The sequence below is a fragment of the Erpetoichthys calabaricus genome, chromosome 7 (genome assembly GCF_900747795.2).
Source record: "Erpetoichthys calabaricus chromosome 7, fErpCal1.3, whole genome shotgun sequence".
Lineage (NCBI taxonomy): Eukaryota > Metazoa > Chordata > Cladistia > Polypteriformes > Polypteridae > Erpetoichthys > Erpetoichthys calabaricus.
This window is the reverse complement of record NC_041400.2, coordinates 35,474,862-35,501,891: the sequence shown is the minus strand read 5'-3', so window position 1 is coordinate 35,501,891 and position 27,030 is coordinate 35,474,862. Positions and strand designations below refer to the sequence as shown.

The following is a 27,030-nucleotide window of genomic DNA, read 5'->3' as shown; positions in this document are numbered from 1 at the left end:
AGAGCCACACAGATGGTGTCCTCAGTTGATATGTTTCACTGATAAGCAAACTGGTGTTGGTCTAGATCAGCTAGGATGGAGGCTTTGATGTGGGTGATTACCAGTCGTTCAAAGCACTTTGCAATGACAGGGGTGGGAGCGACTGGTCGATAGTCATTAAGACAGGTTATCCTCGGTTTTTTGGGAACAGGTGCAATGGTTGTGGATTTCAGGCACAAGGGGACTACACCTGTGGAGAGAGAGAGGTTGAATATTTGTGTAAATACCTCCGCTAATTGGTCAGCGCAGGCTTGGAGCACATGTCCTTGCACATTATCAGAACCTGCTGCCTTCCTTGTATTGATGTTTTCGAGTGCCCGCCACACATCATGTATGTGTACGACCAAAGGCTGTGAGTCTCCGGTCACCTCGAAGCTGACTGGACGCTGGTTATTGTCCTTGTCAAACCATGCAAAGAAACTGTTAAGTTCCTCTGCTAGGTTGGCATTGTTATTGGCCAGTGTGTATTGTACGTCATTTTTCTTTTTGTAATCCGTGATTAATCAAATGCCTTGCCACATCCGCTGTCAGTTTGAGTTACTGTCAAAGTCCTCCTCAATCCATTGTTTGTACATTAGTTTAGCAGACTTGATGCCCTTCTTGAGGTTAGCTCTGGCAGCTCTATAGGCTGAGGTGTCTTCCAATTTTAATGCTTTGTCCCTTTCACTGAGCAGCTGTTTGACTTCACTATTCATTCATGGTTTCTCATTTGGGTAGACCTTAATTCTTTTGTTGACAGTGACATTGTCCACACAGTAATTAATATATGACAGCACAGATGAAGTATATGTCTCTAAGTCTGTCTGATGAAAAAATATATTCCAGTCTGTTTGTTCAAAGCAGTCCTGGAGTTGGCAAATGGCAGCTTCAGGCCAAACTTTAACAGTCTTGCTAACTGGATTAGTACTGTTGATAAGGGCTTTGTGCGCTGGAACAAGAAACAAAGAGAAATGATCTGATTTGCCAAGGTGGGGGCATGGAATGACCTTATAGGCGTCTTTTATGTTTGTATAGACGTGGTCTAAGGTGTTTTCCCCTCTGGTTTTACAATGTACATGCTGATAAAATCTGGGGAATACATCTTTAAGTAAACAAAGTTGTGTGTTCATGTCAAAAGCACATGCCTACATTAATAACACTGGTCAACAAACATTTGGCTACTGGGATTCTTTCATCTGTACTTTAACAAATTTCACTTGCTGACTCCAAATCTGAAAACCGTTTTCATCCAGCACGTCCCATTTTTTAGTTATGATGTTCCAGGTCTTGGACAATTAGGGTGACTGGACAGTAAAGGTGATGTGTTTCAGCATTTAAGAAATAAGTTTGGTCTTGAGAAAAATGAAGCCTAAATTAAGAAAGGTGTTTTTGTTGGCCCTGAAATCCGTGAACTGATGCTTGACGATGAGTTCAAAAGGAAACTGAAGCCAAATGAATCAACACCCTCATTTGTGTAGGTTGTTCAGAATTTTCTAGACAGTCACAGAGCAGAGAATTATACTGAGCTTGTGGAGAATATGCTGAAAGTATATTAGCTTACGGGAGACAGAGTTTCACTGAAGACGCATTTTTTACATTCTCATCTCGACTTTTTTCCACCAAATCTGGGCGATGTCAGAGATGAGCATGGGGAAAGATTGCATCAAGATACAAAGGTGATGGAAAACCGATATCAGGGAAAATTTACTCCGAGCATGATGGGTGACTGCTGTTGGTTCATGCAAAGAGAGACGGATGTGCAGTACAAGTGCAAAAGCAATTGCCTCAGACAATTTTGAGCGCACTGACCTCGCTTTTATATTGAGGTAAATTGACATAAACATGTTTTAAAGTGTCTCTGGTATCGTCTTCTGGTTTGTTTTCAGAATAAACACATTCAAACAATTTTGGTGGGACAGAGTTCAAATTCTAGATATTGTGTTGATATATTGATATTGATATATCAATAATATTGATGCGTATCTCAAAAATCTGATGTGCTATCTTAATTCCGATTTCATATATGAAATCAGTGTGAAAAACTTAATACAGAGCTGGTCTGAAGTTCCCAGTAGCAAACAAAAAATATTATTTTGTAGACCAGTTAATCAAAATTACCATGCAGCTGATGGGAGCAGTCAGAGTATGTGTGGGAATGGGATTAGAAAACAGTCCGACAGACAGCTCTGATATACCTGTAACATATGTACACTCTGGAGCTGTGCTAGAACTCTCCATCTTCATAGCTTAATGTTCATGTCTAGTTTATGTGAAAGCTTAAATCATGTGATATGCCCTGCAATGCTTAAACCAAATGACATTTGCAGACAGTGTGTGTGTTTTATCAATATGTTATCTACTATAAAGCTGAAACGTGTCAAACTGGAGTTCTAATCTTGCATAAAGAACTTGAAACTCTAGTGTAGAACTAGTAGTGCATATTTGTCAGTGCACTCCTTTTTTCCTCCACGCTTTTGTCACTGCAGGCATTTGTTGGTGCACTTTTGTCCCACATGCTTATGTCAGGCCACCTTGGTGGGTGGCCTTTCCAGCTCAGGTTCTGGTAACCTTCAGGATGATGACGTGTATTTGAAAATGGAAAGATAAAACAGAAAGTGTCACTGACTTGTAGAAATTATTTTGTGAAAAGAAAAACTAGGAATTACATAAACATGAATTCACTAAGGTCTTATTTTTTGTAATTGTTTAAAAAAACTTCAGCCTCCACCCTTTTTTATATCACAATACCAAACTGAGAATTATTAATTGGGAGTTTTTTTTTCCTATTTTGACAATGCATTCAAAAAAGTGTCCATTAGCCTCTTGAAAGATTTCAGACACTGACCAGCCTATTCTATAAGAAAGGTCATTACTTTACTGAGATCAAAAGGCTACTGTCAGTCTGAGTCAGTGATATTAGCCTAATAAAGGTCAGACTCAATTGAAAACTGTGTAATAGGGCCTGGCCTTTCTCAGATTAAAAATAGAAAGCTATCTGTTAAGGCGGTGAGTCCAGCCTCCATCACTCAGAAGGCCTGAAGGTCATTATCTTATATTTTCTATTTGTAGCCTTCATAATATTAATTTTAATCCCCTTGTCCACATTACCACAAAACCACATCTGCTATAATTGGTGTTAACTAATTCAACATCCTGTTGTGAGACTGGACACGTATGGGGAGATTGAGGAAAAAAAGAAAATGCAAAAGCGGCACATCAAAGAGCCTGAATTTAAAACCTCCGTCTCTCGGTTAGCTTTGACTAGCGATATTAAATTTCCACCTCTTACTTTTTTGCCACTTTTAAATCATCACCAGGTTTTCAACACAGTGGGAAGCTTGCTAATTTTCACTTTTTTATTCAGCCTTGACGCTTTTACTTCTTACCACTATTCTCTTTCCACTTTCATTAAGGTCTGTCTGTACTTGTAAAGCTATTTCTTTTCTTTTTGGAAAATAGAAGGCATGACAAAGTGCAGAATAAAATTAAAATGCTGTAGTTCGAGGCTGGTAATTCATTGCAAATACAAAAAATATATGAAAGGCTTTATGTTTAAATTAATGTTAAAAAGTTCCTGTCAGGGATGCTGTGTAGGAGCTGAGGGATTTGTCTAGTTTTAATTCAATTTCAAAGCAGTTAGTGTCCATTTGTTTGATTTTGGGTTGGAGAGCATTTTGTGTAGAATGTGTATGTTCTGTTCATGATGGGAGGACATTTCTCTTTAAGTACTAATATTATCCTGCTGTTAGATCAAGTAATGACTCTACATTCTCTTTATGTGTGCTAGTCTATGTTTAAATTTCTTCTTTTTATCCACTCCTTATGTGGTAACAAAGGCCACTTAAAGGGAATGGTGTGTTAAAGTGTTGGACATTCTGTATAGAAATCAAGGAACAGTTACATCTGGACTTCTCATGGCTTGACAAAGGAAATTGTAACAAAAAGTGTATATGTATATCATCAGAACTATCCTTGTTCAAATTTAGTTTCAATATTATATTATACATATGTTTATCATTCTATTTTTTGAATCTGCTTATTCCATTTCAGCCTCATGAGAAAGTGAAACTATCTCGTAGTGTCAATGAAAGGTCAGAACTAACTCTGGATGGAACACCATTCCACTTCAGAGAGCGCATTAATGCACTCATCCATGCAAGACCAATTTAGATTTACCAGTCAATCTTAAATTTACATTTTTGGGATAAGGGAGCAAACAGGATTATACCACATGTGTATGCAGAACATTCAACCTTCACACAGACACAGTAGATGGTGCAGCCACCTCATGAATCCTGCTGTCTGTGTGAAATTTCTCTCAAAGTACTCTGGTTTTAGTCCAACTTCCCAGACAAAATGCAAATTAGATTACCTGACCATTCTAAATTGGCCCTGTGGTAAAGTAACTGGGGCAGAATGATGGAACAGTGGTAGTGCTGCTGGCTCACAACAAGTAGGCTAGTTTTGACATCCCAGGTGCTTCCTGGGTGGAATTTGCATGTTCTCCATGTGTCCATCTTTGCTTCCTCAGGGTGCTCTGGTTTCCTCCCACAGTCTGCAGACATGCAGGTTTAGTGAACTGTCTTTGCTAAATTAGTCCTAGTGTGGTCTATGATGTGTCTTCACCCTGCGATGGACTGCTGTCCTGTCTAGAAACTGTTCCTGCCTTGTGCCCAATGCTTGCTGGGATAAGCTACAACTTCATCATGATCTGCTCAGGTTAGACGGGTTTGAAAATGGATGGATGGTATTGTAACTGTGCCCTGTGACTGACTGGCACTGTATCCAAGGCTGGTTACAAAACTGAGACTATTTCCCTGACATAGGCTTCGGCCCACCTCAAGCTAAAACTGGATTAAATGTGTTTAAAAAATATTAATATATTGGTTGCAAGTGGTCTTCAGGACAAAAAACAACCTGAAGACTCCCTAGTAGTTTTACTATATTGGTGAACTTGCAGAGGTATCATCTAAGTGGGCCGGGACAGGTCATATTTTTTCTAAGACAGATGTGTAGTTGAGTGCAACTGTGGCACAAATTGAGCGGGACAGGCTGGAACCTGTCTCAGGTAAATGTATGGTAGCTTGGTGTATGACCATACAATATGCATGTACCACAAACCTGAGTTTTCTGCTTGGGTTGAATGAGACCTGAAGTTCATGCAAGTGGCAAAAGTCACATTTATTTAAGCTTCTGCATCTTCTGAAGAAATCACATCAACTACCGTGGCTGTGGTTGAGCATGAGCAGAGCGGACTGCTCCATACACACACATACACACACACGCACACGCACACACACACACACATCTTCCGTATTGAGAACTGAGGTGCATGCAAGCACTGAAAAATTTAAAAGTACATGCATGCGCCATCTAGTGGCTGTAGTCAAGCTTGAGCAGAGTGTACTGCTCCATACACATACACACACACACAGGTCTTTTTTTATGTATGTCTAATTACATAAGCTAAAAATTATAAGTAAAATTTACAATATAATATAAAAACATCATACACAGATTTGTTCCACATACTATCATTTAGTGAACATCATTTCTATGTTAACACAGAAGTTTTCATTCTAGCTCAGCACAGATCATTTAACAAATTTGGTGCAAGAAAAATTACTTGCCACTATGCAAGCATTGATAAGTTACGTAAAGTTTGATTGCAATTGTTTTGCATTACACAAAAAGACATAAGCTACAGTATTTATTAAATTAATTTGAAATAAAATGTTGGTAGATAGATACTACTTTATTTGCCCAAAATGGACTTTTACAGAAATCCAGTTGGCTAAAGATGAAAAAAAGCAGACACAGTGAGACACAAAGGCATACTGCTGTTAGTATGAAGAAGCTTCAGTAACGTTTCTTGACTCACTTCTGTTGGATAATCCATTGGCCAAAAGTACCCAATGCTAGTGGTTCAGAGAGAGGATGAGCAGCATTTTTCATAACAGCCATCAGTTTAATTTTCATTCTTTCCTCAGCTACTACCTCCAGTGGCTCAAGTGTACAATCCATAACTGAGCATGCCTTCTTAATCAGCTTGTTGATTCAGTGGGCTTGTCTTGAAGTGATGTCACCAGCCCAACACACCACAGTGAAGAAAATTGCACTGGCCATCACAGAGTTATAGAAGATGTGACGGATGTCACTTCCCACATTAAGAGAACATGGTCTCCTAAGAAAAAAGAGTCTGCTCTGCCCTAGTTTCATTCTATAGTTCCTCTATTTTACAAGACTAGGCCAGTATGTCATTAATGTGGATGTCCAAGTACTTGCAATGCATCACCTTCACATCCACTCTTTGAAAATTAACCAGAAGCTGTTTGGTGCAGTGAAAGTGGATAAACAGTTCCTTGGTTTTGCTAATGTTAAGTTGTACCAAAAAACAAAGTTCTCCATCTGACTCCTATACTGTGTCTCATCCCCCTTGTCAGTACACCAAATGCAGAATGCAGAAAGTTTTCTTCCACTGACATGTCTTGGTGTTATATTTATAGTCTGAAAATACAGGGTGAAGAGAAAATGAGACAGGATTGTCCCTTGTGGTGCTCCAGTGTTGCTATTATTCATATTAGAGACACAGTCCATGAGGCAGACACCATAGGCTCATCCACCTGCATATCTCTTTGCTTACTTCTTAACAGGGATGGCTGGATGGCACTGAAGGCACTGGTGAAATAAAACAAACATATTCCTAACAATGCTGCCAGCATTTTCCAAGTGGGAAAAAGCCTTGTGGAGCAGATAGGTAATTAACATAGATCTTTAACTCCAGTCTTTGTTTGATAGGTAAATTACAGTGGACCAGGTAGTCTTTCACAAAAGGGCTCATATACAGTGCATCCGGAAAGTATTCACAGCGCATCACTTTTTCCACATTTTGTTATGTTACAGCCTTATTCCAAAATGGATTAAATTCATTTTTTCCTCAGAATTCTGCACACAACACCCCATAATGACAATGTGAAAAACGTTTACTTGAGGTTTTTGCAAATTTATTAAAAATAAAAAAATTGAGAAAGCACATGTACATAAGTATTCACAGCCTTTGCCATGAAGCTCAAAATTGAGCTCAGGTGCATCCTGTTTCCTCTGATCATCCTTGAGATGTTTCTGCAGCGTCATTCGAGTCCACCTGTGGTAAATTCAGTTGATTGGACATGATTTGGAAAGGCACACACTTGTCTATATAAGGTCCAACAGTTGACAGTTCATGTCAGAGCACAAACCAAGCATGAAGTCAAAGGAATTGTCTGTAGAACTCCGAGACAGGATTGTCTCGAGGCACATATCTGGGGAAGGTTACAGAAAAATTTCTGCTGCTTTGAAGGTCCCAATGAGCACAGTAGCCTCCATCATCCGTAAGTGGTAGAAGTTCGAAACCACCAGGACTCTTCCTAGAGCTGGCTGGCCATCTAAACTGAGCAATCGGGGGAGAAGGGCCTTACTCAGGGAGGTGACCAAGAACCCGATGGTCACTCTGTCAGAGCTCCAGAGGCCCTCTGTGGAGAGAGGAGAACCTTCCAGAAGGACAACCATCTCTGCAGCAATCCACCAATCAGGCCTGTATGGTAGAGTGGCCAGACGGAAGCCACTCCTTAGTAAAAGGCACATGGCAGCCTGCCTGGAGTTTGTCAAAAGGCACCTGAAGGACTCTCAGACCATGAGAAAGAAAATTCTCTGGTCTGATGAGACAAAGATTGAACTCTTTGGTGTGAATGCCAGGCATTATGTTTGGAAGAAACCAGGCACCCCTCATCACCAGGACAATACCATCCCTACAGTGAAGCATGGTGGTGGCAGCATCATGCTGTGGGGATGTTTGTCAGCGGCAGGAACTGGGAGACTAGTCAGGATAAAGGGAAAGATGACTGCAGCAATGTACAGAGACATCCAGGATGAAAACCTGCTCCAGAGCGCTCTTGACCTCATACTGGGGCGATGGTTCATCTTTCAGCAGGACAACAACCCTAAGCACACAGCCAAGATAACAAAGGAGTGGCTTCAGGACAACTCTGTGAATGTCCTTGAGTGGCACAGCCAGAGCCCAGACTTGAATCCGATTGAACATCTCTGGAGAGATCTTAAAATGGCTGTGCACCGACGCTTCCCATCCAACCTGATGGAGCTTGAGAGGTGCTGCAAAGAGGAAAGGGCGAAACTGGCCAAGGATAGGTGTGCCAAGCTTGTGGCATCATATTCAACAAGACTTGAGGCTGTAATTGCTGCCAAAGGTGCATCGACAAAGTATTGAGCAAAGGCTGTGAATACTTATGTACATGTGCTTTCTCAGTTTTTTATTTTTAATAAATTTGCAAAAAGCTCAAGTAAACGTTTTTCACATTGTCATTATGGGGTGTTGTGTGTAGAATTCTGAGGAAAAAAATGAATTTAATCCATTTTGGAATAAGGCTGTAACATAACAAAATGTGGAAAAAGTGATGCGCTGTGAATACTTTCCGGATGCACTGTAGGCCAGGACCAGCCTCTCAAAGGTCTACATGGTGTGGGATGTAAAGGCCACTAGTCTAAAGTCAAAACAATATGCAAGATTTGTGTTTATAGACTTTTTGTCAGCTTTTAACAAGTTCCATCTCCACATTTTAGTTGAGAAACTGATTGATTAATTCTGTTTGGACTCTAACATGGTGGGTCTGATTCTGGACTTTTTAACAAACAAAACACAAAACGTGAGTGTCAATGGCCGGTCCTCTGATAGCCTAAGTACATCTGTGAGTACTCTGCATGCTTGTTATTTATCTCCTCTTTTGTTTATCCTGTATACAAATGACTGCAGGAGTTTACGCAAAGATAGACACATCTTGAAATATGGAGACGACTCTGTCATCGTGAGTCTTCTACAAGATAAGGAAGACCGGACTGAACCTATTGTCAATGAGTTTGTACAATGGTGGGATCACTCTAATTTATGACTGAATATTTCTAAGACAAAATATATAGTTGTAGATTTCAGGTGCCCACCACCCACTGTCACAACTTTAATTAAAGGGGAGACAGTGGAGATGGCAGAGTAATCATCATCATCGTTTCTTATCATGCCACTGCCATATCCATTTTAAGAGTGGTGTCATTAGCATCCTTAAGATCTTCATTGGTGCTTATAGGGCCTCTGGAACATTTTTAGAGAATGTGGTCCATTGTTTGGGTGGGCTCACCATAGGGACATTCAGCGCTTGTTGTGAGGCCCCATCTAAATAGGTTGTCCCTTGTTTTGCCCACCTTTGACATAGCTCGGTTAAGCGTAACCCAGTCTTTCCTAGATAGGGATGTTCCATTAGGTACATGCTTTTGAGGTGTAGGAAGAGCTTCTTTGGGAGGGCTACGGTCAGTCTCTTGCCACCTCTTGAGCCTATGTGTTGTGGACTGCTTGGATTAAGGGGTTTCACTGTGTCGAAGCTCCGACGAGAAGGCAGCCGGTGATTTACCTCCTGGTGATGGTGAAGTGGGTGTCTGGAGCCCATCAGTTGCTTGAACCTTTCTGCTCTTGAACTGGTTTCTTGTCGTATATGGGGATGTGCGATCCCAGCCAGCCTGTATAAAGCAGGAAAGCACGTTTTTCGCAATGTGCCGGTGATGATTCGGCATGCACTATTTAGCTCAGGGGTCAACCTTGTTGGCATGGGTTGACCTAGCCCACACTGGTGCGCAATACTCTGCAGTTGAATAACAGAGTGCCATTTAACCTTCTCGTGGTGCCCCTGTTAATCCTTCCAGACAGAGACCAATTTCTACACTACACAGTCCACTGCACTCATCCAGGGGTGGGAAAAGAGTAGAGCAATACAAAACAATAATTGACAATAAACTGAACTTTGATCTTAACACAGCGCAAATCTGTAAAATAGGGCAGTCACGATTTTTCTGTCTTAGGAAACTCAATTGAATTATTGAATCCACTGCTACATTTGCTTTTATCTGTTGGTTTGGCAACCTCACCAATAAGAATACACATCATCTTAACAACATTATAAACATTTGCAGTGAAGTTTTTGGTTCACAGCAGACCTCTATCATTGAAATGTATTGCAAACAGGTTAGAAAGAAAGCCGACTCAATTCTGTCAGACAGTAGCTATCCCCTGTTCTCTAAATTCCAGCTGTTGCCATCAGGCTGCAGATTTAGGTTTCCAAAGATAAAAAGCAACAGATTTAAGAACTATTTTATTCCTTGTGCTATAAGCATTTTAAATTCTGTTACTTATAGAGATGCTGGTAAATGTTAAATTCTGCATTATTATTTTGAGAACTGTTGAAAGTAATTATTCTTCTTTGTATTGATCTTGAGTGTTTATGGAGTAACATTGATTGTCAAATGTTGTATCTTTGTTTATCTCTGTTATAATGTCTTCTGTTTTTGTACTTTGCTGCTGCAAACAAATTTCCTAAACCTAAACCTAAACCAAGTCAACAATAATATTATTGTCAATAATGTCTTCAAAAACAAATTATTTTAAGTTTAAGAATGAATACATTTACTAGCCACTTATTTAACAACTGTATGTGAGTTAAATTTATCAGCCCTAAATAAAAATGCACTAATATAAGTAAAACATTTAAAAGGAATGTTTGCCTAATGGATGAAAGTGATGTGGAGCACTTTAAGTCACAAAATCCAGTTTAATTTTACCTAGGCTTGAGGCAAAGACACAAATTCAATTTAAATATTGATTACATATATTTTTTAGGCCAAACATACATAAATTGATGAGTTGGGTAATTGAATACTGCAGTTGTCTTTTCCAATACAAATTTTGTTTGTTACAGCTGAAAGGGAAGTGAACTGCAGATCTCACCGTACAAAGTTCAGTGGAACTCTAGGAAAGCAGTTGTAGCATTCCACTCTAAATGGGAATGAAAGAGGTTTTAATTCATCTCAGCAATACAAAAAAGTTGAATACAATTCTGATGTTAAGACTTATTTGGGCATTTTTCAAATAAGTATAATCCAGTTCAGACTTGGAAGCAGAATCTATTTTGGCTGCATCAGAAGCAGTGTTCAATCCTAGGTAGATGGCCAATCATTACGGACACAAACACGCAAACTCACTCATATGAGGTTAATCAAAAACCCATCTAACCCAACATACACATCTTTGAGATGTGAGCAAAAATCTGTCTTAGGTTTGTAAAGAACAGGATGCTGCCAACAAGAAGAACAGTCCTTAAGGTTACTGGACACGTATGTAGCCCTTTTTCTTCTTTGAGTGGCCACAGAGTGGATACTTCATTTTATTGAGAATATCCAGTACATAGGCATGATGCAGCAGTGTTTCCTGTACAAAACAGTGCCTAGTGTGAATGGCAAGTCTGGACTGAGAAAATGAGAGGTGGGTATTTTGAAAGAACTGGTCTGTGAACTTGCATTTAATGACAGGGAGAAGTGACAATGGTATGCTAAGATTGGAAGAAGAGGCAGTGGGGTGCATTTCTAGCTCATGATTATTTGCTTGGCTTTGTGGACGTGACTCATAATTTCCATTAAAATGTTTTCTTTTCAGTGTTTTGATAGACAGCCTTGCTAAGTGAGTTTGCCTGATTATATTCAGTTAGGGTTGGGGGTCTAAAATAAAGACTGATTATTGACTCAGGCGACACCGTGAGTGGCAGCCATCCCAGCAGCTCCGTGTATGACTTTATCTTTCTACCTTTTCCTCTATTTTTCTCTATTTCACTGATCACTCCTACCACTTTCTTTTATGTGGACTCATTCTCTGGACACTTTTTACTACTTTTTACTACTTTAGCACTAAGCTAAAAGCCAAGCGGCTAGCGAGAAAGTGGCAATACAAGCCTTCGGTGCCTTCTGTGATCCTGGTTAATGTGAACTCACTACCAAATAAGATCGACGAACTGGTTGTGGTGGTGAAAAATATCAGGACATACAGAGAATGCAGTTTGTTGTGTTTTTGTGAAACATGGCTAACAAGTAACATCCCAGATGCTAATGTGGAGCTACCTGTGTTTAGCACAGTTAGAGCGGACAGAGATGCAAATACCTGCGGGAAGCGGAAAGGAGGAGGACTCGCTCTCTATGTGAATACAAGGTGGTGCAACTCTGGACATGTAAACGTCCAAATCTCCACTTGCTGCAAGGACATCGAACTGTTGGCCGTAAGTCTGCATCCCTATTACTTGCACAGAGAGTTTGGACACATCATTGCTGTTATTGTTTACATCCCTCCTCGGGCGGACGTGGAAATAGCAGGTGACATCATCCATTCTGCTGTTGCTAAACTGCAAACAAAGCACCCCGAGGCGCTTGTGCTAATTGCTGGAGACTTTAACCACGTGACGCTGGACAAAACATTACCTGCCTTCTCCCAGTATGTGCATTGTAACACCCGGGGAAATAGGACTATTGACCTACTGTATGCAAATGTTGAAGACGCATACAGCGCCACCCCACTGCCTGCTCTTGGGAAAGCAGATCATAACCTGGTTCTGCTTCAGCCTCACTACAAACCAAGAGTGAGGGAGCTACCTACAACCACACGCTCATTCAGGAAGTGGACCCCTGAGGCAGAGCAGGCTCTGAGAGACTGCTGTGGAACTGCGGACTGGGATATCCTGCAGGGATAATATAGTGAGAACATTGAGGAGGTTGTTGACTGCACTACTGACTACATCAACTTCTGTATGGACATTGTAGTTCCAGTAAGAACTGTACGCTGCTATGCTAACAACAAGCCATGGATTACAAGTGACATCAAGGGTCTTTTGAACCAGAAGAAAATGGCTTTTAAAGGCGGTGATCAGCATGAGCTCAAGCGCGTGCAGAAGGAACTCCGAGTCCAGCTCAGGGTGGCAAAGGAGCATTACAGTAGAAAGCTGGAGCAGAAGTTGCAGAATAACAGCATGAAGGAAGTGTGGGATGGGATAAAGATCATCATTGGCTGCAGTTCGAAGCAGGGTGCCACCATCGAGAGAGACATGGAGAGAGCAAGCTAGGTGAACAACTTCTTTAACAGGTTTGACCACCCTAACCTACTCTCACCTTGGAGTGCTGCACCCTCCACCCATCCTTCTGCTGATACCAGCATAGGAGAGAGTTTCCCCCCACCCACAATTACAGTGTTGGATAATCCCCAGTGCGTTGGAGCTGGGGAGTCCTCTACAGCGCATCTTCAACCTGAGCCTGGAACAGGGGAGAGTCCTGAGGCTTTGGACCCCTGTCCCAAAGGTATCACGTCCTAGTGAGCTAAATGACTTCCAGCCTATCGCTCTGATGTCACATGTAATGAAGACCAAAGAGCGGCTGCTGCTTCACCACCTGAGGCCACAGGTCTGCCACGCCCTCGACCCTCTGCAGTTCGCATACCAGGAGAAGGTGGGAGCGGAGGATGCCATCATCTATATGCTACACCGATCCCTCTCCCACTTGGACAGAGGCAGTGGTGCTGTAAGAATTGTGTTTCTGGACTTCTCTAGCGCCTTCAACACCATCCAACCTCTGCTCCTTAGGGACAAGGTGACAGAGATGGGAGTAGATTCATACCTGGTGGTATGGATCGTGGACTATCTTACAAACAGACCTCAGTATGTGCGTCTTGGGAACTGCAGGTCTGACATTGTGGTCAGCAACACGGGGCGCCGCACGTGACTGTACTTTCTCCGGTCCTGTTCAGCCTATATGCATCAGACTTCCAGTACAACTCGGAATCCTGCCACGTGCAAAAGTTCACTGACGACACTGCTATCGTGGGCTGCATCAGGAGTGGGCAGGAGGAGGAGTATAGGAACCTAATCAAGGACTCTGTGCAACTCAAACCACCTACAACTGAACACCAGCAAAACCAAGGAGCTGGTGGTGGATTTTAGGAGGACCAGGCCCCTCATGGACCCCATGATCATCAGAGGTGACTGTGTGCAGAGGGTGCAAACCTATAAATACCTGGGAGTGCAGCTGGATGATAATATTGGACTGAACTGCCAATACTGATGCTCTGTGCAAGAGAGGACAGAGCCAACTATACTTCACTAGAAGGCTGGAGTCTTTCAACATTTGCAATAAGATGCTGCAGATGTTCTATCAGACGGTTGTGGCGAGCGCCCTCTTCTACGTGGTGGTGTGCTGGGGAGGCAGCATTAAAAAGAGGGATGCCTCACGCCTGGACAAACTGGTGAGGAAGGCAGGCTCTATTGTAGGCACAGAACTGGACAGTTTGACATCTGTGGCAGAGCGAAGGGCACTGTGCAGGCTCCTGTCAATCATGGAGAATCCACTGCATCCACTAAACAGTATCATCTCCAGACAGAGGAGCAGCTTCAGCGACAGACTGCTGTCACTATCCTGCTCCACTGACAGACTGAGGAGATTGTTCCTCCCCCACACTATGCGACTCTTCAATTCCACTCATTCCACTCGGGGTGGGGGGGGGGGATTAAACGTTAACATTATACATAGTTATTATCTGTTATTATATTATATTATATAGTTATTGTCTGTTATACCTGCATTTTTATCACTCTTTAATTTAATATTGTTTTTTTATAATATGCTGCTGCTGGAGTATGTGAATTTAGTTTTTTCCTAATTTTGTGTTAATGCATTGGACTGCTGATAAAATTGCAAAGCATACTGCAAGCAACATTTGGTTTCTAACTCTATAACAGAATAATTTTGCAAAACATTTTTAATTACTTATTTTTTACACATAAAGTTCACAGTAAAGAAGAAAAGAGGTTCTTTAGCTTACACTTGTATCCATTTTCACATTAATAGTGTACTTCTTTTTATACATATGCATTATTCCAAACACTTTGAAAATTCTTTGCATAATTATAATGAGCTTTCAGCATGCAACAGTTCAGCATTTTAAAGACTTATAAAAATACTAAAATACTTATTTCTGAGCAACAATTTATGTATAGTGAATTCAGAAAATATTTAGACCCCTTCACTTTTTTCACATTTTGTGATGTTGCAGTCTTCTGCTAAAACATTTTCAGTCAATTGTCGCTATCCACATTCCAGAACAACTACACAGAGGTGGAAACCGCAGATACTAAAGCATTGATCCTATGTAAGAAATGGGGTTAGGTTCCGGGGGGAGAATAAATATTGTAATTCATGTATTTGGTTATTAATTTACATTCTGGCCATGCACTGAAGAAGGAGAAATCAGCTTGTAGGAGTAATGCATTCATTTTCTCATTTCAACTTTAAACTGAGTTCCTTATAAAAGAAATATAATTTTTAAAAAATAACAAATATTTAAGTTCTAAAAATGAAAGCCTTCCGAGGTTTCCTATATTCATTAACCATTTATCTAGTTTGTAAATCTATTCTTTATCTCTGATCAGAGTCAAGCAGGCCTGGTTGTATCAGGTTCAAGGCAGGAAGCTGTTCAGGGATGGACACCAAGCAAAGTCATGTGCACCCTTAATCACTCACCCTGTTTTAATGTAACTAAATACAGTAATCCCTCGCTATATCGCGCTTCGACTTTCGTAGCTTCACTCTATCGCGGATTTTATATGTAAGCATATTTAAATATATATCACGGATTTTTTGCTGGTTTGCGGATTTCTGCGGACAATGGGTCTTTTAATTTCTGGTACATGCTTCCTCAGTTGGTTTGCCCAGTTGATTTCATACAAGGGACGCTATTGACAGATGGCTGAGAAGCTACCCAACCAGAGCGCGTATTATGTATTAAATAAAACTCCTCAAATATATTGTGAGCACGGGGGCTGTTCGCGCCCCTAGAGGATACGTCCGCTCCTCAAAAAATGCTGAAAGATTACCTTCACATTGCTCTCTTCCTTGCTGGGCTTACATATGGATGCTTTGTCAAGCAATATGCTTCCCGCACTATGCTTCGCATACTTAAAAGATCAAACAGCACGTATTGATTTTTGATTGTTTGCTTTTCTCTCTCTCTCTTTCTTGCTCTGACATTCTCTGCTCCTGACGGAGGGGATGTGAGCAGGGGGGCTGTTCGCACCCCTAGACGATACGGACGCTCATCTAAAAATGCTGAAAGATTACCTTCACGTTGCTCCCTTCTGTGCAGCTGCTTTGTCAAGCAACATGCTTCCTGCACGGTGCTTCGCATACTTAAAAGCTCGAATGGCACGTATTGATTTTTGATTGTTTGCTTTTTTTCTCTCTCTCTCTCTGACATTCTCTGCTCCTGACGGAGGGGGTGTGAGCAGAGGGGCTGTTCGCACACTGGCCTAGAGGATACGGACGCTCCTCTAAAAAATGCTGAAAGACTACCTTCACATTGTACATCCTTGCAGCTGCTTTGTCCGGCGGTGCTTCACATACTTAAAAGCCAAACAGCCCTATTGATTTTTGATTGTTTGCTTTTCTCTCTCTCTCTCTGACATTCTCTGCTCCTGACACGCACTCCTTTGAAAAGGAAGATATGTTTGCATTCTTTTAATTGTGATACGGAACTGTCATCTCAGTCTTGTCATGGAACACAGTTTAAACTTTTGAAAAAGAGACAAATGTTTGTTTTTGCATTGTTTGAATAAAGTTCCTGTCTCTCTACAACCTCCTGTGTTTCTGTGCAAATCTGTGACCTAAGCATGACAATATAAAAATAACCATATAAACATATGGTTTCTACTTCGCAGATTTTCACCTTTCATGGGGGGTTCTGGAACGCAACCCCCGCGATCGAGGAGGGATTACTGTATTCTGTTATGTCTTGAGAACAGGGAGGAATGCTACCGGCAAGCAAGTAATGTAAAACAGTAATATGTATTACCATAAATTCCACCCTTACTGACATTTTAGGTGCATTCATATATAATGCGAGAAGCACCTATTGCAATAGTCATGTCAGTCTATGCTGTGTGTCTGTTTACCTGTCTGCATGAAACAACTCGCCACCAAGTGGAACAGTTTTATTCAGATGTGGTGCATTTATTCATCAAGAAAAACTGTCGGAATAGTTCAGTTTTCATTGAGATATCTGAAACAAATTGCACTATACAAAGTTATGAAATTTCAAATTTTTACACTGAAAAGCACTGACAAATCTGAAAACTTATCTATCTTAAAACAAAGAAACATATTGTAGACTTCAACTATAAATTAGTTTCCTGTTTCAATTTTACCTTGAGAGCAGTTACATAAACCTGTATATTTTATATAAAAAGTGTCATTTCTTCAAGGTGTGAAGTGAACAAGTCTGGAATATGTGCATTTTAATCACATCTGATTGCTTTATTTGTAATTTTAAACTGTGGAGCAAAGGAATCAATCAAAGAGAAATGTGTTTTTGTCCCAAACATTATGGAGGAGACTGTATGTGTTTGAAAGCTATTGAGCCACCATAAGCCTACTTGTGCTCTGTTTGAAGTACATAACATTGCAAAGTGCTAACGTAGTCTACTGACATGTGTAATTACATTTTATTATCACTGTTATTTTTGAATACAACTTATTGTTGCAAAAACTATTTAATAAATAAAAAGATAATAACTGACTTTGATGAAGTAATCAAACTAATTCAAATGCTCCAACTTTCATGTGAGTTAAATAGTCCCAGGAATACACCTGAATGTTGCACCATGTGTATATTTTTTAACTTATTTTAATTTACTGAAGTTCTTAATAAGGCTCATTATGAAAATCACAATATCAAAAGAATGCTGATTCTAACTTTATCTAACTAATAAAGTGTTTTAGTAGGATAAAAAGTGTTTAGACTGAAAATGTATGAATGTAATATTTAAAATTGTTTTTCCTTTAAGCACATTTATGTTGGTCTTATATCCTGTCCTGTGTAAGGCTTTTCTTCTTTACATGGTCTAAACAGTTTAGGAAATGGAATGATGGGTTTTAACTTTAGACAGTATTTCTTGACCCCTTCTTCAGGCTTGACATTACACTTGTGCTCTGTTTATGACCTTCTTCATTAAGATGTTCTGGTGACACAGTATTCTGCATTGGCTTTATGTTTTCTCCGCAGTGTTTGTGTGAAAACAAACTAAAAACGCAAAGTAGGATTTGTCAAACTCAAGGCAAATACCGTAAAATAGTGGACCAGCATTTCAGTAAATCAAAAATGACAATAGAAATAAATCTAAAAGAACTAGAAAGGACTATGAAAGGGGCATTTTGATTGTATAGATAAATCACCAGAATGGTGCTGCATCATCATATGCCCTTCACTGTTATAAAATATCACACAGTTATGCATCTGTCACAGAAACATATCACATTTTAAACTCCTCCTGCCCTTACAAATTTGAAAAATATCTGACCATTTAAAAAAAAGTTTAAAAAAAATAAAAAGCAGCAGAAGAAAGAGAAGAACAGCACATTAGTGCTTTGACTGGTCCTACCAACGTCTTCAATGTTTTGTCACACTCACACCTTGTCTAGTTGAATAGCTGCTTAATGAAGTACTTCTTCCATTGACCCCAATACTTCTTATTCTCTTATCCCTGTTTCCTTACCATTTTCAATATGTGGAAGAATGTATAATTCTAAAACAATGTAAGGTCAATTAGCATTTTGCTCGATGCTAAAGTGGTGTTCATGCACCATGTCCTGTATAAGAATTCACACATAATCTTAATTAAGAACAATAATAACCTAAGATGTATAAATATCTTATGTATAAATATTTTCTCTCATTTAAACCAATTTTTCTCGATAAGGATCATAGTGACAACAAACAGTTGATAATATCAGACTTCTAGAAATCTAGGAGTCATCCAGGAAATTCAAAGGCATTGCAAGACAAATTGAATGGTGCTGCTTCTACAGTATGTGCGCTGGTTCTCCTCCCATGTTTTGATGGCTGGTGCACCTCCAGTGGAAGCTACTCAAAGGAGGTTTGTTTTTAGATGTTCAAACATATCAACTGGCTGCACTTAACTTAACATAAACAAGTAAGGGCTAAAGTAAAGTAAGGTGCATGAGCAATGAAGAGACCATACAAAACCCAAGCATTGGTCTTGTTAAGGATGGGAGTCGACACACACACATGTGGAGATAGATCACCAACTATCCTACAGATGTAAACTGTATGCTAGAAAAAGAGGAACCCTGGGTGTGAAAGCTCGGAGAAAACTGTGGTACCATCTTAAACCAGAAAGTGTGAATAAGGTGAAGAAGGAAAAAAGCTACTGAATAAAATAAGAAAAATCCTTTCATATGAGCAGAAGAAAACAGGCTCAGAAGGATGGGAACAAAGCATCACCTATATCCAAAGTCAACAAGAATCAAATTAGAAGTATGTCTAATTGGATTTGAAGAACTATTGACTAGAACTCAGCAGTTAGGATAAAGCCAGCTAATTTATTCTGGTTATTGGTATTACTGTAACTGCAAAGAAACTTTTGTGAAGATACTTTTTTTGGCTGTTATCAGTTTCTCTTCCTAAATTCAGTAGAAAAGTTCAGAACAGCTTCATGCATGCACACACACACACACAGGAGCTGTATCTTGAAGGGGGACCACTGCAGAGTAGTTGTGAGCAAATCATCATCACCTCCACGGTGCAGATGCTAGAAACGTAATAACTAGCTAAAGAACATATTTCTTCTTGGTCATATTATGCGCTTTTTTTAATAAGAGAGAAAATGATCAGACTAAGCAGAGAAATAGAATTCATTAGGTCAGGTGCCTTTTTCAATTGGAGAGAAAAAGTTAAAATAAGCTAGCATACATTTATGTTTTGTGTTGTTTGTTATTATCATTCATTTTGTGATATTAGGCTGTATAGCGCCCGACCCGGCAAAGACTTACACAGAGGCACGTGTCAAAGGAACAGAAATCTTTTATTTTTCTTCAGCTGGAGGGCACGTCTTCCCCATAATCCCTCCAGCTACAACACAGTCCCAACACAGTCCCCAAAACACTTTTAATCACAGACCACACTATTCCTCTGGCACCACCAACACTCCTTCCAGGCAACCTCGTCCTCTTCCTCCTGATTCCGGCCCTGAGTTGTGGTTGGTGGCTCCTTTTATGGCCCTCCTGGAAGTGCTCCTGGTGCTTGCTTATCTGTTCCCAATCGCACTCCCGGGTGGGGCCGATGATTAGACCAGCTGGGCTTAACGATCTCTGCCACACCCCCTGGCGGCAATCCCAGGTCCCCACAGGATTGGGGAGAACTCCATCTCCCATGAAACCCTGCGGGAAGCTGAGGCATCATCGTCAACCAGGGAGGCTGCCAGCAAGTGCCCCGGGGGAGGTACTGAGGAGTCCATGGCTGCTCCCCCGGAACATAAGCAGAAGGGGAGGACCCAGCGGCCCGCCATATTTTATATATCTATATAAGTATATAGTTGCATATATCCATCTTCTGTTATTTTGCTGGTTTACTGCAGCAAGCATGTTTAGGGTATTTGTTGACAAATAGTCTATCTCCACATCTGAACCACAAACAGAAAAAGTGAAAGATAATTAATGTAGACTTTCACCAATTTATGTTCTTCATAAATTGTATTGATCTCTTCATAGTTCTGGTGTCCCAGCTGGAAGGTGAAGCAGAGATCCCTCTCACACATCCTACAATATTGATCACATATAGCCACTGACATGGTGTTGTTCATTCTGTTTGCATAACACTGTATGTCTTGACTCTTAGTTCGCATAGGGTTCTTATGGAGTGCTTTGCCTTTGTAACAGATACATCAGCTTATTGGATAACCCACTAGGATCCGAGGAGGAGAAAGCCCAGCCTGACTTGGAGGATGAAGATGCTGAAGAAAAAGAGCTGGAGAAGGAGTTCATGAAAGCCTACCTTGAAAGCCTGAAGGAGCGAGGTATGGATACTACTGCAAAGAAAATGTGGTCTTGATTTATTATTTTATTTCTTAGCTGATTATTAGCTTTGTATTAAATAAAATACTCTTTGCTAAAGAGAACTGTTTTACAGAGCTATTCCCAAAAGTATGTGAACTTTTGCCTATTGCCTGTAACCATATACTATGAAATGGTTCTCTTTTTAGCAAAATAATAATGAATGTTCAATTAAATATTACTTTATTGATAATTAAATATTTTAAATTTGAACATTGAGCATCAAGTATAAAATACATTCAAAAATAAATTTACAGATATGAAATATTTATTAGCTGTTGGCACCCTTTCGATATTCAGTCAGTCAGTCATTCTCCAACCCGCTATATCCTAACACAGGGTCACAGAGGGTCTGCTGGAGCCAATCCCAGCCATCACAGGGCGCAAGGCAGGAACAAACTCCAGGCAGGACATCAGCCCACCGCAGGGCACACACACACACCAAGCACACACTAGGGACAATTTAGAATCACCAATGATCCTAACCTGCATGTCTTTGGGCTGTGGGAGGAACATGCAAACTCCACCCTGGGAGGACCCGGGAAGCGACCCCAGGTCTCCTTACTATGAGGCAGCATCGCTACCACTGTGCCACCATGCCATCCATTTCAATATTATTTCTGAAAGTTCTGTTTCCTTTTTGTCAAATGAATGTGTGTGGTCAACATGGAACAGTGGTCATGCATGGCCAATACTAATATAAATTTTGACAAAATTGCACTTGCTCAGTCTCTTGTATAAGAATAAGGAGCATCAACTAAACCATGACAAGGAAAATGTAATAACGAAATGGGAAATCAAATTCAGCTTAGAAAAAGACACATAAAGGGAGTGTTGCAAGGGAGATGTTTAAGTTTGCAGGGTGCCAGAAATAGATTACCTATGAAGGCTGGTTCACCCACCAGTTCTATCAGTTGCATGGATGCCTGTGTATAAAAAAGAACTACTTTCTAATTCTGATGTCTTGCATCTTAAACTTTTCAGTATACATAATTTCACTTTTTGATGTTAAAATCTTTTAAAACTGACTAACATTCTTACTTGTTATAGGATACTCCTACATAGTCGCATCAGTGTTTGAATGCTTTTTAATGAATTGACGTAAAAGTGCTGATTAGGTGTAATTATTTTTCTGTTTGCCTGATTTAGAGTACAGTAGTTCTTAAGAAGTAGCTTAGCAAACCAGCTCTTTTCAGTGAAGAGAGTGAAAAAGACACCAACTCACCACAGCAGTAGGCATGTTAAAGGCATGCTACTCTCATTCCATCCATCCATCCATTATCCAACCCTCTATATCCTAACTACAAGGTCATGGGAGTCGGCTGGATCCAATCCCAGCCAACACAGGACGCAAGGCAGGAAACAAACCCCGGACAGGGCACCAGCCCACCGGAGTACTCTCATTCCAAAAATCCTAAACAACAAGAACAACAACAATTTATTTATATAGCAGATTTTCATACAAAAAAGTAGCTCAAAGTGCTTTACATAATGAAGAAAAGAAAAATAAAAAGACAAAATAAGAAATTAAAATAAGACAACATTAGTTAACAAAGAAAAAGAGTAAGGTCCGATGGCCAGGGAGGACAGAAAAAACAAAAAAAAAAACTCCCACCCAGTCCCCTCTGGGCATTCTACCTAAGATAAATGAAATAGTCCTCTTTGTATTTAGGGTTCTCACGGAAGGACTTGGTGATGATGGTCATGCAGACTTCTGGCTTTTAATCCATCAATGTTGGACCATCACGGTGCTTGCGCCACCACCAAAAGGACACCGGAAAAAGTAACAGAAGAGAGAGTAGGGGTTAGTACAGTTTTTATAGCCACCATGAATAGTTATTATAATGAATTGGATATATAGAGTATCAGGATTAAATTACAGTGAAGCTATGAGAAGGCCATGTTAAAGTAATGTGTTTTCAGCAGTTTTTTGAAGTGCTCCACTGTATTAGCCTGGTGAATTCCTATTGGCAGGCTATTCCAGATTTTAGGTGCATAACAGCAGAAGGCCGCCTCACCACTTCTTTTAAGTTTTGCTCTTGGAATTCTAAGGAGACACTCATTTGAGGATCTGAGGTTACGGATTGGAATATAAGGTGTCAGATATTCCGATATATAAGATGGGGTGAGATTACTTAAGGCATTATAAACCATAAGCAGAATTTTAAAGTCAATCCTGAATGACACAGGTAACCAATGTAGTGACATCAAAACTGGAGAAATGTGCTCGGATTTTCTTTTCCTGGTTAGGATTCTAGCAGCTGCATTCTGCACTAGTTGCAAACGATTTATGTCTTTTTTGGGTATTCCTGAGAGGATTGCATTACAGTAATCTAGTCGACTGAAAACAAACGCGTGAACTAATTTCTCAGCATCTTTCAATGATATAAGAGGTCTAGCTTTTGCTATGTTTTTTAAGTGAAAAAATGCTGTCCTAAAGAAACATGCAACCAAACAACCAATGTTGTTTATGAAAAGTGGAATTATGAATATATTTTAAGAGTTTTCCCAGAGAAATAGTGTGCTGTTACTTTGTCTCTGTCTTTGCAAGTGATGTTTCTGCCTGCCTCTCACTGTCACTCACACACATACACACACATTCACTCTTTATGATCCTGGCCTCTTGGTAATGCCAGCTGAACCTTCACTCCAAACTCTTCTATGGAATCTAGACTCAGAATGGCTCTGGCCATTATGCAGCCTTCTGGCTTCTGCCTCTAATGTCCCTTTATTTTTGAAGCTTAAATTCCCCTTTTTAGGTTGGTTCTCCTACACAATCTCTAGAAAAAAGGGTAGAGTACTAGACTCCCGTTGGTCCTGCCCAAGTTGTATCTCTAAATTAGCTGCCCAGCCCTAGTTTTTCCCAAAGGTGGCTATGTACTGCCACTTGTCAGGTAGGAGGCCCAGCCTCCTCTTCTCTGCCCTCCCTCTCTCTTAAAACATGGTAAGGTAACTCTGGGAACTTCTAGTATACCTGACATCTTGCATCCTGTAGGTTCATCTTGCTGTCTTATACTAGCACCCGGATGTCGACATTCCAGACAACCCAACACACATACAAAGTGTACTTTCCCCTAGCAACTCTAAATTCCTACAGTGCCATCTCCAGTTCCTCCTTTCATGCATGCACAGTTTTCCTCTTTGATTTTTTCTCCAGTTAGAAAATATTATCTAATGTGGCAAAATGTCTGGTTTATCTTGATTCCTGCCTTTATATCAACAAAATCTGAAATTTCAATAAAGTCATGTGGGCTTATGATAGCCACTGGATTTAGTGGGTGACGTGTCATTTCTGATGACACCTCCTCTGCATGGCATCAAATCTCAATATAGACTTTTTTTCATTTGCCATAAGAATTTATAAGAATTACTTTTAGACGCTTTGAAATTGCTATAGTTTTTTTCTTCTCTGACACCTCCTGACTCTTTAGAATAAAAAAAAAACCCAACTTATATATACCATTCATCTTGTCTTCGTGTCTAGTTATGCAAGATGTTGAGTTTTTAGGGGTTCCCCCCTACTTTTTACTATCTTGGAAAAAAAAAAACTACTTATTTAGGCAATTTTTTAACCATATTTTCTGCGGGGAATTATCATTTTCTGATAAATAGTAGGCCAGTAAGTGAGTGTCTTCAGTAAAAATGGTCAGAAGGAACTGAAGTTGCACAAGCCACATTAACTGACCCCAGAGGATGACCCCCTAATGGAATATGAGAGGTCAAAGTCACTCCTTTTCCCAAAACATAAAAAATGGGGATTGGCAATATAGGCATGTGGAGTGTCATTTTATGCTATTTCAAGGCTGTTGATCACAAATATGATATTTTTGATATTTAATTCTTTACTGGTGGTCCTAGCCCTCTAAGAGCAACTCCCAGAAGGTTAACAAACACAAATTTCAAACATAAGCATGTGGGGTATCATTTTGGCCTATTTAAAGGTCAGTGATTATGAATATGATGTTATTTTTCATCTAGCCCACTATGCACCTCTATCAGAATGTGAAAATTTCTATTACAATCAAGAATATTTATATATTAAACATTTAGGCTAAAGCATACATTTTAATATTTCAAATATCTGACACAACTATTAATTTTTATTATGTACTTCTACCTACATTTCTTATGAACACCTTAAATTAGGTGGCCTGCGTTAATTCAGACCTTTTTATGCATTGATTTATTATATTTCTGATTTGAAAAGCATTTCTTTAACTTTAAAGGAATGAATTAAAAAGGTGGTGACAAATATGTGTATGCATGTCTTGTGCTGTAATAAAAATAACATAAACCAAAGAAATACTGTAAAATTGTAAATGAAAATCAAAGAACACAGCTTTATTGTAGAAGTGGGCTGTCATGCTATAGGTGGTGCAAACTCTGGAAGCCATTTAAACTTTAACAAAACTTTCTTTCATTTTCTGGCTGTCTATAAGTTATTTATAGTGGAATTTGTTAGGGACTTTATGAATTAATTTTTTTGAACAGGAATGATTAGGATTATGATTAATTAATCTGAACAGGAAGTCTTTTGATTAAAAGCATTATTAATCTAATAAAGACACTTGCATTTTATGCAATTCTATTGCTTCTGTGATGGACAAACTTATATTGTGATGGCTCTATATATAACCCAACAGAGTTCCAAAATCATAATAAACTGTATTCAACTGGAAATTAATCTACTCAGTGGATAAGCCTTATGTGATCCGAGGCAACAAATCACTTAATTATAGAGTGCCTTTATTTGATAGGTTTACAAATACAGAATTAAGACATGAGAAATAAAATAGAAGACATGTTTTAAAGAAGATATTAACGGTCCTGTTTTTTGAATTCTTTTCAGAGTCAGCCCCCTGCTACACTATGAAGGTATCACTGAGCTGTCAGTTATGACACACTGACATGGAACTATTCAAGAGAAATACGCATAATTATACTGGATTAAAGATTCTGGAAAGGCAAAGTAATTTTGCTACTAATTTTATACAAGTACTGAAGTCTTGTGATGGGCTTATGCTGTACTTTTGTCTCCAGAATTTAAAAATGTATGGGAGTTAAATAAGTAAAAATAATTTTGATATATTTTTTTTAAATATATTTTCTCTGTGGCACACTGGCATAGTGAATAGCATTGCAGTTTCACAGAGTTAAAGTTCTGCATTTGAATCCCATGCTTGGTCTTTGTCTGTGAAAAGTCTGCACATTCTCCCTGTGTCTATATGGGGGTATTTCCAGGGTATTCCAACATCCCCAAGCTATATGCATTAGGTGAACTTTCAGTTCTGAACTGCCCCTGTATACTGTATATCAATGCATAAACACACACTCACAGACAAATAGCTTTTTTTAAAAACACTTTTGATGTGAAATGTGTCAACTTATTCTAACTCAAGGACACATGCAAGTCTAAGTGTCCATTGCTGGTGGCCCACAGTCGTCCTGTTTGCACTGTTAGTGACCAGCAAGTCGTAATTTGAATTTTACGGTATGGAGGGAGCAATCCCTCTCAGATTTACAGAGAAACATTAGCACAATATGCTTATTAGACAAAGAAAGGAGTAAAGACAAGTGTGGAAGGGTTAGGAGTTGTGTCTGATGAAAGCTGTACAGGCCGTCTGGTAACTTTAGCAACAGTAGTCAGTATTTAAAAATGTATGTTCTGATTTATAATTTACTGATTGTAATGCAATCTGTAAAATCAATACAGTATATTTACAAATTCAGGAGACAGTATTGACAAACAATCTGTTTGGGAGAAGTATTTGAAAAAGAAAGGATACAATTTTGAAAATAAATGCAAATATTTTTGTAAATGTTTTGTGATAAATCACATTTACTTTTGCTTATAAAGAGCATAAAATATATTTATATAAAATGCATCAATTCTTCAATCCATCTATTTTCTTAACCTGCTAGTCAAGAGCTGGGGCACAGGTAAGCTGGAGCCTATCCCAGCAAGCACCGGGTGCAAGACAGAAACAATATATTAAATAGTTATTTCAGAAGATGCAAACAACTTTTGAAGACATAAATAATGAGAAATGTGACAGTAGAGGAGTTTGGCAGATGGCTTTTAAGTTACTGAGGATGGTCAGGGGCTTGTAAGTAGAGGCCACGTGAAGCAATTCCATCCAAGATTTCAGGCGACTTTTTAGTAATGCGATCTTTTTATGAAACAAAAGCACAGCAGCATAACCTTTT

General features: G+C 39.6%; 1 protein-coding gene across 1 annotated transcript in view; it reads left to right on the top strand.

Annotated features, from left to right (window-relative positions):
* The window catches only part of lrrc2 (leucine rich repeat containing 2), a 123,366-nt gene extending 97,243 nt beyond the window's left edge, over window positions 1–26,123 (top strand). The window contains exons 8-9 of the mRNA XM_051929596.1: window positions 20,650–20,786; window positions 25,673–26,123. Of these exons, the coding sequence (XP_051785556.1) occupies window positions 20,650–20,786; window positions 25,673–25,722 (187 nt within the window). The 3' untranslated portion in view covers window positions 25,723–26,123. The remainder of the gene's footprint in view (window positions 1–20,649; window positions 20,787–25,672) is intronic.
* Window positions 26,124–27,030: the final 907 nt, after the last annotated feature.